The 15,361-nt window shown below is 38.2% G+C and overlaps 1 protein-coding gene across 1 annotated transcript in view; it reads left to right on the top strand.

The window, feature by feature from the left end:
• The first annotated feature begins 478 nt into the window (after positions 1–478).
• Positions 479–15,361, top strand: part of LOC108729441 (T-box transcription factor TBX20) — a 69,521-nt gene continuing 54,638 nt past the window's right edge. The window contains exons 1-2 of the mRNA XM_018458566.1: positions 479–1,095; positions 14,952–15,357. Coding sequence (XP_018314068.1) covers positions 918–1,095; positions 14,952–15,357 — 584 coding nt within the window. The 5' untranslated portion in view covers positions 479–917. The remainder of the gene's footprint in view (positions 1,096–14,951; positions 15,358–15,361) is intronic.

Raw genomic sequence — 15,361 nt, 5'->3', positions numbered from 1 at the left:
TCTCTTTCGTCGTTGCGCGGCCACCGTGTCGCTGCCACGCCACTCCGAGATACCCACGTCGTCGTCGTCGTCGCTGGTGGGGAAGTCGGTGTCAGGTTTGACGGTGGTGGTGGTGGTTGTTGTTGCCGGTTTACAGGGTGTGGCGAGTGAGGAGAAGCGCCTCTCCCTCACGCGCCGCCTTCGTCGAGTCACGTGACCTTGCAGTTGGGTCGACGGTTCGACGGAGGTAAAGAGAAAGAGAAGCCCAAATGGTTAAGCGTTCCTGCCAACCACCAAGCCCCGCCTATGAAGCCGGTCGATACTGCGCGCGCAAAGCTCTTCTCCTGGTGTCACGCTGCGCGAAACCGCCGTGCTTCCACTGTAGCCATGGTGGGGCAGTCGGTGCGCGTGGGAGGTACGGAGAGGCAGTGGAGTCCGGGAAGTCGAGCAGCGCAGACGCGCTGTGCGTTGTTACGTTCCTCGTAACATCCAGGCGACAGCAATCGACAGCGACGATCAACCCGTCGTGACGACGTAGCGTTTCGTAATCCAGGGTGGACAGTGATTCGCGAGCTACCGGAAAGTCCTCCGTAATAACTGGATACCGCTTTCTCGCGATTGTTTCAAGGGGAGAGGTGGAGGCGCCTCTCTCGTTGCCGTGAGCCATCATGTCGATACGAAGGAACGCCTGGTGACACAAAGAGGACAAAGAGGAGAGGAAAGGACAACGAGAGAATTTAATATGCCTTGTCGCATGTGAGGGTGGTGGTTCTCTCGACTTTCCTTAAAGAAGAGAGGACCTCGCGATATAAACGGTGAGATAAACCATTGAGAGGACATTAGAGACAGGGAGAAAGGACGGATCGATCGGAGCAAGAAGATCGGAGTAACGAGAGACTGAACGCGTACGAGTAAGTGTCGTCGCCGCGCGAGGAGGGATGCCTACAAAGGGGGAGAGGGGAAAAGCGACGGACTTCAGCATCGCGGCCATCATGGCGCCCAGGGGTCCGTCCTTCGGGCATTACCACCTGCAGGGTATCGGCAACGCTGCTACTACCGCTAATACCAGCCTAGAATGCCCAGCCGGATTTGTTGCTGAGTCGACGTTGGATCACTGTAAGTCCATTTTTTATGAAATATATGATGATATAGAAATCACTAACTTCTTAAAAAATATTCATCTTTGATTATCAAAGTACCTCCATATAATCTTTATATGTATATTAGGAGAGACTGTGATACCTGTATAGGAACTGTGATACCTTCCTACACTTTATATCAGAGATATCCTGGAAATGTCCTTAGGACGTTCAGAGGATATAGGGACATCGTTTGAACATTTTTAGGACATCCTTTAGAGGTCTATGATGTATCGGTTGGAAAAACTAATTATTTTTTTAACAATAACAATATTTTTTAATGTTTGCTGCTCAATTATATGCTTTTTAACTGAGCACGGTCAACATTAAAAATAATTATATTACTAAAAAAATAAATGGTATATCCCAAAGTACATACAACTAGGCACCATAGACATTTTTACATATCATTTATGAAAATAATGATGGAGTCCATAAAATCGAGTACATATTGATCTATTTTCAATCGAATTCACAAAGCACGACGATCTTTTATAAAAAGATGAAGTTTTACCATTTTACTTTGATGGCAAATAGAAAGAACTTTTGAAAAGCAGAAGCGACAGTCGCATTTCGGAGTACCTTGATTAATTATTAGGATTATTCCATTACTTATCGATACTTGAATAATGTTAATCCCACAAAAATCAATTTTTTATTGATAAAATGAAGGCTAACATAATTTCAGGCAAATGATAAGATAAGAACATTGACAAACAGGAAATCTTCAATCGTTTGTAGACATTGAACCGCTTCAACAGAGACAACACTCGTTTGTTATTCATCGAAATTTTATGAATTTTCGTGAACAAATTCTTCGATTCAAAATGGAGTCGTTGGTTTCGAAGCCGATTACTTTCTTTGATCTAAGACATTTATACATTTGACATTTCCGTGGTGTACGGTGCGACAATGGAAAGTGTGAGAAATAAACTATCGCAAACGGAACGCGGACGCGAAGAAGAAGCGAAGCTGATGGAAATGTCAGACGTTGAAGTGATAAACGCGAACGCGGCTTGTTCCGTGCGTCGCTGCCGGGAGCGATGGTCGTAAACGGTGGAATGCACTTTGCAACATCGTCGTAAAACAATTTAATCGTATCTTCACGATGTCGTAACACACTGTAATGTAGTTCGTCATGAAGACAGGTCCTAATTCTGTATAGTCGAGAACGAAAATGTGCTCAAGAAAATTCGTTCATCTTCATTTTCATTGGGTACTTCACTGTTGTGATCTTCATACTGAGTCAGCATTTTCATTTACGATTGATTTTAAAGATTTAATGGCAATTTTAGAACTAGCTAACAATCTTTTGAAAAATTCCACGCAAAAAAAGTTAAAGATAGCAGAAAAGAATAGCACAGAAATTTTTTATATTTTGTTAAAATAAAATTTGTTGTGTGCTTTATTTTTATTATATAATATTAAGAAGAAGTTCAAGAAATACATGCAATTAGTTTAAAAAACGAGTTAAATATGAAATTATTCAAAAAGTGTTGCTATTTGTATGAAGTCTAGATTATCTTTTTTCAAATTTTCTTCTTTTTTATCTCTCTTTTTTGCTTTATTTATCTTATATTTTATCTATTCCGTTAAAAATTATCATTATTCTTAATAATTTAATTCTAGTATTGTAATTGTATGCCTATTTAAAGAAATGACACGTACTTTAACATATGTCACCACAGAAAATTTGATTTAACGAATCAAATCATCTCGCACTTGTTAGCGCTGCAATAAAAGTCTTTTCGGGTTGCAAGAGGTTAAGTTACGGGTTCATCTTGGGGGTAACTGAGTTTACGATCTAACGAGCTTATTTAGAGCTTGTTGGTGTTAGAGTATATGTATGGCGCCTTCCGCTCTGTCCTCCACATTACGACGCGCTTTTCTATCCGACGGCATGCGATTCGTCGGAGGTGAACGGGCTATTACATATTCGCATCTGTTAACTTCAACATTTAAGCTATTAGTCTAACTATTAGCAAAACATGCGCACATATTCAAGTCCATAATTACCGTTATCTCCAATAATGCATCTACAAATATTTTCACAAACACAACTGGTATATAATTAGATATTATTTATTAGGAATAAGACAAACGTTATCAGAAGAAATTTTTCTAATAAAATTTTTATCAGTAAATTAAATCAAAATTTCTCTCGAATATATTATATAATCTTGAATTTTTTTATAGTCCTGAAGTTTTTTTTTCTTAATTTCCTCGTTTTGAAATTTTTTAAATTCTTTAATAATAATATCAAATAATTATTTTTCGAAAGATACTTGAATTCGAAAAAAGAGTTCATTATAACTGCGATCGTATAATAAGATACGACACAGACTAGTTCAGTTTTTCGCTAGTTCGGTCTAGTGTTGATCGCTCTATTCCGTTAATTAGGAATACGCGATTCGCCAAGCGTACGATAACGGAAGAAAAAAGCGTCGTTTGGCAAACTGTGCGATAATTAGCGTCCGAAATAGCATCAGTTGCGTTCATGCAACAGGAACGTCGGGCCACGGCCGCTACCAACGAAATCGCTGCCAACAAATCGTGCGTAAATTTTACCTGTTCACACCAGAATTAACGAGCGTCCGCTAGACACGTTAAGCAGATGGTGATCTAGCGAAATCGGATTCTCGAGTCCCCTTTGCAGATTTATGGTGCTTTTCGGCGACGAAAGAAACTCGATGCAAATTGGGCACAGAGATTCGTAGCCAGGAAATGTGTTACGCAAACAGCGCTTTGTCGTTTTTCAGATTAAGATCATCTTGTTACAAATTTAGTCGAAAATTTCATCTGCCTGTAATTTCGTTTAAGAATTAGTAAAATTAGATTTAATAATAACGTTTTTTTCGTGCAAAAGTTGATTGAAATACATAGTATTAATAAGATTATGACATCGTTAAAATATAACAATAAAATATAATAAAAGTATAAATAAATAGAAATATAGGATCAAAAAAACGTAAAAGCAATGAGAGTTAAGATATGCAAATATCGATGGGCAAACTATATGAAAATATATAATAGTAATGTTTAATTATTCGGTGTCGCGCGATCGCTTTGTTGCATTGCTTAAAAATATACGAAAATGAAATAGAAATCGTAATCTTATGTCTGTAAGGTTCTTATTTTTTAGGATGATTTGATAATTATTTGCAAATATAATGCCATGATAGTAAATTGAATATAAGTTTCCATTACTTTCGTATGATTAGAAGTACATAAAAAAATTTGTAGATTCAAACTCTGGTATCGGAAATCGGAGTTTGCACACACAGTTTAAAGCTTATATTTTATAAGCTATCTTCAAATGTTTGCCTTTATTTTAATACTCGAATTCTGCCGACTCATTCTTCCTGTCCTTATTAATTCGCTACTTGCAACATTGGACTAAAAGAATTTGCGTTATTTTACAATCGATATGATTTATCAACTTATTCTATGACCGATATATGATTCTCAATGCTCTACTTTCACCTATCTTGATATAGTAAATATCTATCTTGATACGTATCTTGATGTGACACGGAAATGATCTTATTGAAGTATCTAAAATTTAGCTAGATGCAAATCTGAAAATAATTTTGCATGGACTATCAAAATAATTATGTAGGATGCTCAAATTGATTACTAGAATATTAAAACTTTTTACAACATTGTCAGCAATACTCAAGTGCATTCTATATAATTACTTTAATCCAAGTAAAATCTTTTTCAGATCTGTATCTAGCTAGATTTTTAAATACTTAAAAACAGAAATATCCTTTATGTGTATTTATTGGTTCTAGACGAAAACGTATAATATATTGTATACATGTAGTATGGAGAGAGATGCTTAGATTTGAACTGACGAAGCGAAAAGCGGTCTTATTATGTTTTCTGTTTTTACACCTTAGGACAAGTAAACAAACAAATTAGCGAACTGTGAATGGCAGTCGGAATCATAACGTTGACGAGAGTATTCGGTTTAAGTACGATAAAATTGTGCGGGTAGGAAATTTTGTGAAATTGCATTGTATTTGAGAAGAATTGTGATATCTCTTTGTACTTTCAGAGAGTGATAGACGGAATTATATTAAAAAATTGATCGTGATTCGTGTTTATTGTAAATATACACTGGAATTAGAATAATCACGTGTTTTTAAATTTAAGACTGAGCCTGTCGAGGCTTTTCTGTGTTTCTTATTAACGTGAGTATTTAAAAATCATAGAAGTTCTAAATTCTTAGACAAAGTGTGTCGAAAGTCTATTTTCTTACAAAATACCCATAGAAATGTATCAAAGGGAGGTAAAAGAATTCTTTAGAGAGCCAAATAAAACTTTTAACTGTATCTACGTTATTTTCAGTTCTAGAACTGATTATTTAGAATGTTGAAAAAAACGAAAACGCCAAATATACCATACATTACGAAAAAACTAGTCTAAAAGTTTCCACAAAAACTGCGTATCATTCTGTCTTCTAAAAAATATCAGAAATTCCAAAGTACCAACTACACATAATTTCTTAAAAAAAAATTCATATGTCGGGAGAGCGAGAACTTTTTCTCGGTGATGAAAAAAAATTAAAGGTGTGTTTAATTATAAAAAAATTCCTAAACACTACCTATTGCGAGACAATCGTTGTAAAAAACAATTTATGATTGCCGATGTGTAATAACGATCGCGAGTTAAGTGAATACAAATTATTAGGAGACACGTGTATATATTATATAAAAAAATCAAGTAATGCGGCCAGCCATAGGTATTCGTCATTCGCCATTACGGGGCACATCGTTACCACGTGTACTCCGTACCTATATCAGCATTGTGAAATTATTGTCGCGTGTGTATTCCCTCATGTTTGCGCTCGATGTGTATAACGATCGATGCGGCGTGGTGTAATTATGAAATTACGAGATAAGAAACGTGTTAACGTATTTAAATGGAGATAGCACGAGTGGTGCGCGTTATCACTTCATTTTCTTTTCAGCGTTTCTGAAAAATGTTTATAATTTACCTTGTTTTTTCCATTTCTAGCATTCGCGAGAGTTACGTGAGTACAAATTATTAGAAAATTACGCTAGCCCTGTGTACATTTCACAATATATATATATAATATAACAAGAGAAAAACTTACGAACCCGAGCGATAAGAAATAATCGATGCGCGCGATGGGTTTAGAATAAAAAAGAAGTTGGGATAAAAAATACACGTTTCTTTTTGTAGCTGTTCATAACAGCGCTTTTTTCGATTGATAATCTCGCGCTATTTGCAAGTAATTCGAACTCGAAGATGCAATGATAAGAAGAGATGCGGACGAAAAAGAAGACCTTTCCACGTTTTTCTACGCGACCTGCATTTTTGCGCCGCTCGCTCGAACGTAAACCGCTGTGGCGTGTTTTTGTCGCCTGGTAGAGACTTGTCCGCCGCCTTTCAGCCAGTAATCACATTAGCGCACTTAACGACGCCATTACACTCGCCGTCGGCAATCCGGAGGATTCTTAATCGTCGCCTGCGCTCACAGGGTCCGCTTTCGCTATCCGAAGTAGTGGGCGGGCATTAAATACCAGCTGCAATTAGAGATTCATAGGATCCGCGATATCGCCCCGCGAGAGATCGTAATCATTGTCTCTGGCGAATCCATTATTTCACGTCCGAGAGTAACGCAAAAAGTCGCGGTCGCCGCGATTACAACGATCATCGGCTTAACCCAGATTTGAGTCGATTATGATGCCTGAGCGAGCCCCTTTTCCTTCCTCTTCTTCGTCTTTCCTTTTTTTAATCCTTTCCTGTTCTTCTCTCTCCCCTCGTCGCGGATCGTCGCGTCCTTTTTCGTTATTTTCGAGAGATCGCGGCTTCCTACGTGGTGCGAGATCTGAAACCGGTTCGCGTGTACCGCGATCGAGTGTGGGATATACCTACATCCCCGCACTTCCTCGTCTAATTTCCCAACTAGCGAAATCGGACTCGCTCTCGTCCTTCTTGCACTGCGAAGACCCTCGCATGTGCGAAATTAGCGGATCCGTTACAAACCGGTTTAAACCCTCTCCTGCCCTGTAAGCGCGACCGCGCCGTGCACGGGAGAAGGGCACTCGGATTAAGGAATTACGTAAATTCGCACGGTCTCTGATAAAAGTTAACCTCACGCCTGTTCGCGTATCCGACGAACAAAATTGCTTTTACGTAACAGCGCCACTCGAACGTGAGCGATCACCAAGCTGTACCGCGAGGATTTTGACGAAATATGAATGCACTGCGAGGTTAAATATCATAATTAACCCTTCGCCAGCAACATGAATTTTAATTCCTCCGTAAGGAATAGGAATCTTCAAGAAATAGAGCAAATATTCCGTATTATATATATTACTATAAAAATAGCGGTGCCTATATAATTCTCATTGTATTAATATTGACACCAATATGATGTGGATTTAACATCATAGGTTTTAAATTTATATTACAGTGTTGATATAAACACCAGAAGTGTTTTTTTTTTAATCCACACCACATGTTGGTGTTAATAACACCGACACAGTGAGAATTATATAGATAACGCATGGATGTTAAATCCACACTAAAGGTATTAAATTCATACCGATGTTTTTTAGAGTGTAAAAATCTAAAAAAATTCTGATATACTTGTCAAAGCTTTAACAAGTACAAGTTTTTACTGTCATAGAAGTCGGATTATTTACTTTACTTATTTCTTACATTTATTTAAATTTATTTATCAAATTTACAATAAAAATATCGATACTGCCTTTAAAGACCACAATTGTTGGCGAAAGATGAAAGTCACTGTAAATGGATAAAATATCGCAATTTTAATTTCTTGAACCAAAATGGCGGATAGTGCTTAGTACAATTATTCTATCCTGATAATTGTACTGAATTTTGAATGTCATTTTCAAGCCAAATGGTGGATAAATTGCCGCACTTTATATATATCGTGTGACTTTAATCATAATTATTTAAACAATAATAAGTTAGACGCCAATCAAATATGACCTTCTTCGCTTGTATTTGTGTCAATAATTATTTAAATATATTTAAAGACAACTCTCTTTTTAAATACCTCATTTATGTTATGCATAATTAAATACCGATAGAATTCATACGAGACAGAAAGAGACGGATTTTATATTAAACTAACGAAACTCAATTTGCGATCTTCTCAAACTTCATACGGCAGTCGGTGTACTTCGTACGATAATTGATATTGCAAGAGGTGTATGTATATGAGATGCACTCTGGGTTAGCGGAAAATCGAGTGAACTTGATGTGAAAATAACGCGACGCGAAAATAACCCCGGCTCCATCCAAGAATAGCTCGGGCGTAATTTAATTGTCATGTGGAATCTCTTAAAACTAATCCAATCCCGACAGAGGAACGCCACATATACTCGGTCTAAACTCCATCTCCGGACGGATTATAGCGATGTAATTAGCCCGCGAGACGGAGTCGCTATCGCGTGATCAAGCAGCGGCGTGTCTCGCGATTTAAATGAAATGCAATTTATTTTTTAACGCGCACTTCTCTCTAATCCATCGACGGTAATGGCGCCGTGTTGACGCTTCGTTGCGAAACCGGGTGAATGCCGACGTTTTACACACGCGCTGTCATTTTTTGCGTCCATTTCCGTTGACGCGCGTCGATTATTTCTTTAAAAGCACCCTAATTAAGAGTCATCACACTTCGCCACCGGATCATATCGGTATCGAGCGAGAAAAACATTTGCTGTAGTTATTTGAACTATAATTATCACAATTTTCCGTAGCGTAATCTCGTAGTATCACACGTTACGCACCATATAATTTGAAAATTGTTTTCACCGCGAACAGCGATAATCCGCAAATCGTGACAGCTAGTTCCAACTATGCACACATAGAAAAAACATTTTTTGCTAAAGCATTAAAAAATTTAGCTAGCTACAGATGTTAAATAATTTTGTCGGATTAGACCATCAAAATAATTATGTACGATAGAATGTTCAAATTTATTGCTATATATATATATATAGAATGTCAAAACTTTTTGCAGCAGTGTTTATTATACTTGAGCATCCTACACAATTATTTTGATAATCCCATTATTTTCAGATTTATATCTATATAAGCTAAATTTTTAGATGTTTTAATAAAATCGTTTTTATGCTTTTTTTCTATACCAGTGTAGTTTAATTTTAATTTTGATTTAACTAACATCTTTTTCTAGTTCTAAGAAAAAATTAAAAAAAGATGAAGAATAAGCTGAATCGAGAGTAAAGTTAATCTATACTGATAGAAACGAGTATCAGTGCACATAAATACATAGATGGTTCATTAAATTGATCGCGACTCCGAAAGTCACCGAAATTAGAGCAACTCGACTCGCCCGAAGTAGCTACATGAGGTCCACCTGATTCACAGAGATCACTTGATTCTGAATGAGCCGATATATCCTTCCCGGAGTTATCTTTCCCGCGCGGAATTGTAGGTTGATCCTCGTACCTGCGACGGAGGTGTTAATTCCTCTTTTTCCGTTCAGAATAAAATGACGATTCCGGTAAGACGATCGTTCGCTGGATTGCGTTTGTGCCCATCCTCTCGGGCGAGGACGTCCTTCGGGGCCCTGGTGGTGACAGGATTCTGGGTGGTCGGCCGTCGGTCTCAGCAAAAGGAAGCTTACGTCAGTAGCTCGGTCATATTTCTTCTGGTCTTAAAAGATCACATGAAACATGGGACCACCTTCTCGCACGCGCGCGCGCATACACATTGTGCGAAACTATTCCTCTCTCTCTTTCTTTCTCTCCCTACAACTCCTTCTGTATATTTGCCCGCAAAGCTTCCGGTCGAGCATTCATTCTGGCCTGTGGTGTCGCTTTATGAGTTCGTGTGCCGATTACGGCACACTTTAAATTCACCATCGGACCCGTGTCTGTTTTTCATATACGACACGCTGTGCGCCTCATGTGACTCCGAAATCGCATCTGAAGTTGCCATTTATTCTTGTTAATGTTTGAAAAATGAAGGAGCCTAAGAGAAAGCGGAACAGGTCATTTGTAAAAATTGAAACTGTTTTACGAATAAAGCAAAGAAATAAAGACCAATACAACATATTTACCTGTTTCTTTGACCTACATTCTAAGAATTTATATAGCGAAACAAAAAAGTTACAGATCTAAGCAACGAGGAATAACTGATATGCGCGAACTGATTGTCGAGTTTAGAATAAACTTAACCAATTTGGAAAAAGAGCCGATAGCGAAAAATAAGTAGATACAGCGAGAGATATAATCGTGCGAGAGAAAGAGAGAGAGAGACACAGAGTGTGTGTTCAATAGTTTAGAGATTGGCTTGAAATATTTAGTTTGCCTTTCTTACTAACAATAAGTTGAATAAATCGAATTTGTATAAATTTAATTGAAATAAACTGTATTAATTTGCGCTGTATGTAAGGAAGTTCGGGTAGCTTCGGACGGCGAGCATCCTCGGACACTCGAATTTTTCAGCGAATTTCTGAGCCGAAAACAAAAACAAAGTATCATGTCGAAACTACATATCTACAACGAGTTTCAACGTGATGCTTTGTTTTTATTTTTGGCTCAGAAATTTGTTGAAAAATTCGAGTGTCCGGGGATGCTCGCCGTCCGAGGCTACCCGAACTTCTGCTACTAGAGTTTTTTTTGGTTACGGGAAGCTTACACAATATTTCATCCAAAGACACACATTACTAAAGTATCAATGTGCTTGAAGATGACGGGTATATTTAGAATAAATGCAAAAAGTATTTGGAAAGATATTTTTTAAAAAAACTTTATTTTTAGAAAGTAAACGTTAATTAGCAATTTATTAAGAATAAAATAGGTTGTATATTTTTTAAAATTGTTTTATCTAAAAAGATGTGTAATAATTAAAGCACATCTTAATAATAAGTAAAAATGATGAAAAATTGTATTATTTGGATGTACAAAAAATATTTGTACAGTCGAGAAATTTAGCTTCTCTAAAATCATGAATATGATTATTTTTGCGAAAATCTTTTATTTATATTAGGATATAGAACTCATTGTATAAAATTGCAAATTAACGTTTATTTTCTATAAATAAAGCTTTTTACTAAAAATCTCTAAATATACTTTTTGCATTCACTATATATAATTCTAACAAATTTTTAATAATTTTGTCGAATATCGTATATACGTTTTCTCAGGAAATTTTTTAATGAGTTATTATAATGTGCTACTGCTGTTTCACACAGTATTTATTTTACTCTTCTATCTGTTTATATGTTTATGTATCTCTTTCTCGGAAGAACGAGAGGAAAACGTGTCGTTGCTGGAATAAATAGATTTTCAGCCGGAAAGCCGATTGTTCGCAAATTAACGAGCAACGTCGGGGCAAGATGCACGTCCGGGCAATTTCATCGTGCGTGACGTCGCGGAAGGCCGACGACGACGCAGTCGCGGCTCACGCGAGACGCGCGTGTCGAGGTGTTAATTTTAACGCACCGGGCTCTTTTTTTCCCCTATCGAGCGCGCGTCCACCGGCTGTTTCACGCGCAAGAAGTTCTTCCCCAGAACCGGACAGTTCTCGGCAACGCGGCGATGGCTCAATGAGAAAATCGAGCGATTTCGAAACCTCGTGAGAAAAAAAAAATTAAAAAGAAGCGCACAGATGCGTGTATATGCTGCGTACGTATTCGCTCGTTCGCGCGTATCTACATGTAACTCGCGAGCGACGTGACACGCGTGCCGCGACGCGAACTACGAACGTGGCCTCCACAGCGCATTATTATTAGCCGGCCGTATGTGTGCGTGAATGCGTGAGTGCGTGCATGCACGCAGATGTGCGCACACGCAACGCGCGAGCCGCACGCGATGCGCGTAACTACTGTGCGCGTTCAAGGCGCGCTTCGCCTCCTGGCGCTACCCAGCAGTTCGCATCGTTCTTGCGTTCCAATTTCCCGAAATTCGCACATTCGACTCATATACATCTGCAAATATCTCCGCACGCGCGAACTTAGTGATCTGTTCATTTGCTTGTTAATCATTAAAAAAAAATTAAAGTTAGGTTGTTCCACCTTTCGGTAAACTTCAGCTCAATGTCTTATTCTTTTAGTCTTCTGTTTATCCAATAAATTATCACATAAGTTTATCTGAAGCTGGAACAACCGGCCCTAACTCATATTATAAAAAAAGTTTGATATATTAAACCTATATATATAGATCATTCTATAATGATCTGTAACGTTTTAATAATATCTTGCAACGTTTTAATAATACTCATATTGTAGTAACATTCCAATATTGCTACAATGTTGTTGGAATATTCTATGCTTTATAAGAAACTAGCAACACGATCAAAATGCGGTCTGCAAATTTATAACAATTAAAAATTTAAAACAGTTGATTACCTATATTAGTTTCAAAGTTATTATATTTTTTAAGATGTGATTTTTATTGCAATATGTAAATCCATCAATTTATTTTCCCTTTTCATTCTTTTTTTTAAATAGTTTAATTTAATAATAGAAAAATGTAGAAATATATAAATAGAATATATATAAATAGAAAATACATATAAATAGAAAATATATAATCATATTCTATTGTTAAAAGTGCTTTCTCCGTTTCATGATTAAATACGATTAATTGTTAACGGAAATATCAAACGTTAAAAGTTCTTTTAAAATTGAATTTTTTCACTAATTTCGTTTCTCTTTAAAATTTCCACATTTTTGCTCGTCTGGCTGCCAAGAGTTATCTTGAAAATCGAAGTCCACAAACGGTTCTCATATTTCGGAATTAAGATGACAGATATAAAGCTTTCTGTCAAATATATAGCTTTCTATGAATTTTAAGTAGCGAAAAAAGATTGTCTCAAGACCATTAAGAAATCTGGCAACCGGCGATAAAGCCCGGTAAAAAAACAACTGGTTTCGCCTAAACAGAATGCAAATTGCTGCAATAAGTTCGCGCGCAACGCGACGTACGAAAAAGCGAAAGGAATCGCCATCGAATGCGTGTCGTCGTCATCGTCGTTGTTGTCACCATTATTGTCAAAAATTTAGCGTAACCGGTTTGAGCGAGTAAGAGAACGTCGAATCAGCGTGGTGTGTGATGGTGTGTGACCAGAAGTCAGAAAAAAATGGGAAGCGACGCATCGAATTAGCGTCTATGATCAATGGGCGATCATCGCCGTGTTTTCTGACATGGCAAGCTGTGTGATGTATACTTTCTCAGGCAGAAGCTGTTCGATTATTTGTGATCGAAAAGTAGAAACTTGCCTCTTCGTTTCAGCGAAGCGGGAAGAAGCACACCCGGTGACTCATTAAGTCGTTAGCCCACGAAGTCGCTCTCCCCAGGAAACGAAAGAGACTCGGGTATTCGACCGTTTTTATCGAACAACCATCTTCATAAACATAAATGAGTATACCTGTATCATGGATAATTATCCTCCTTTCCCCCTCTTAAAAATATTATCTTAAAATATTTTAGAAATATTTATTGCGTCTTGTTTCCCGTTAACATTGAACGCTATCTTGATACTAGATGAGTAAGGCTCTCGGGTTCAGTATTAAATACGCTGTCGGATTCTCCTCAACCCTCCTACCGATACGCGATTTTCACATTAAGCGAATAAATTCTCCATATCGGACAGCCGTATCTAACGGTAACATGGCGCTAAATGGAAATAAGAACACGGATCGTAATAGTCTTTTCCGTGTGGACAGGCAGTTTATGCGGAACAGAAGAGCCACGGCAATGTCGGCGACCCGCTTCTCGTCGACGGCAACCGCGTCGATAAATTTTCCCGCGTATCACCGCACGTGCGTGAACGCACTCGCGAACAACGCGGCCGGCGGATCCAATTTGAGATAAACGCACGCCCGGAAGACGCATTGTTCGCGCGGAATAGTACAAATTAACAGATCGATATCGCGGACCCGGCGCAATTAACATTGTGTACACACCGGCACGGCGGCGGATCGGCTTTCTTGAAAATCTGACGGTTTAATTAGGCGCCGGCCACCACCTTGTGGCAGATGTGGGGCCCAGTCGATTAATTAAACAGGCGGCGAGCCCTCCGATATCGTCCGCACTCATCTTGCTCATTTAAATCGACGCGGTTCGCGATAATCGCGCGCCTGCTTCGGGGATTTCCTTTCCGCGTCTTACGCGATGGTCGTTGACGCCGTTACTTCGCGATAAATCTCAACCTAATAAACTTCGATCGATAGCCATAATCTTGCTGGAATCATTGGCTGGACGAAAGTTTTAATCAGAGACAGTTCTATAGAGACGACTTATCTTATATATTGCCTTATAAATGTATTATTTATGTACTAATAATCACGGAAGTCCTTACAGACAATTTACTTACATGTAATTTATTCTTGCAGAGCTACAAAACTATTTTTATTTTAAAGACAGACGACTTATTATCAATATTACAATTAGGATGAAAATTAAAATTGCTTGCAAGTTACATTTCGATGAATAAATAATATTATTAACACGAGAATATAATCTTTTAATTTTTTTATATAAATTATCACCTGGGGTGGTGTTTTTATATCCCAATTAAAGGCACTGTTATTAATTACATATTGTATATTATTGATTCTTCTATAATTTATTAATATATTTGAGATCATTATGCATATTTATAGATTTACTTTTTTAAAAAAATAAGAAATAAAAACATTATTACGATCGAGCTTCATTTTCTTGCTATTGGGGTATAAAAATTATTCCAGAATCCAGATGACTATTCCTTGGTTAAATTAATATCTTTTCTAACTGTACTTTTTATATTATATATTGATAATACGTTCAAATTTGATAAGTGGAGAATCTTTTACAGCAGGTGTTCAACAGTCACCAGTGAACATCGTCGCGACAGCGACCGTAGTGACGGAAGAAGCCCTTTTGGGCGATGAGGAGACTGAGAATTGTGAGGGCGAGAGCGAGAGTACCGAGAAGTCCGCGAATGAAGAAGATGAGGAGGTGGACGTCGATGTAGAGGAGTGCAGCAGCGTCGACGACGGGCCAGTCCACGAAGTGATGGCCGAAGACGCTGCCGAGGCCGGCACGCCCTCGCGAAGAAGCAGCGCGGAAAGTAGCAGCAACACGGACGAGAGGAGGCAACGTCTGAGGACCAGCTGCAACTCCGACGAACTGCGTGACGTCGAGTGCCACCTCGAGACCAAGGATCTCTGGGACAAGTTCAACGACCTCGGCACGGAGATGATCATCACGAAGACCGGCCGGTAA

This window comes from Mycetomoellerius zeteki, unplaced genomic scaffold (genome assembly GCF_001594055.1).
Source record: "Mycetomoellerius zeteki isolate Tzet28-1 unplaced genomic scaffold, Tzet1.0 scaffold73, whole genome shotgun sequence".
Lineage (NCBI taxonomy): Eukaryota > Metazoa > Arthropoda > Insecta > Hymenoptera > Formicidae > Mycetomoellerius > Mycetomoellerius zeteki.
This window is presented reverse-complemented; position numbering and strand designations above follow the sequence as displayed.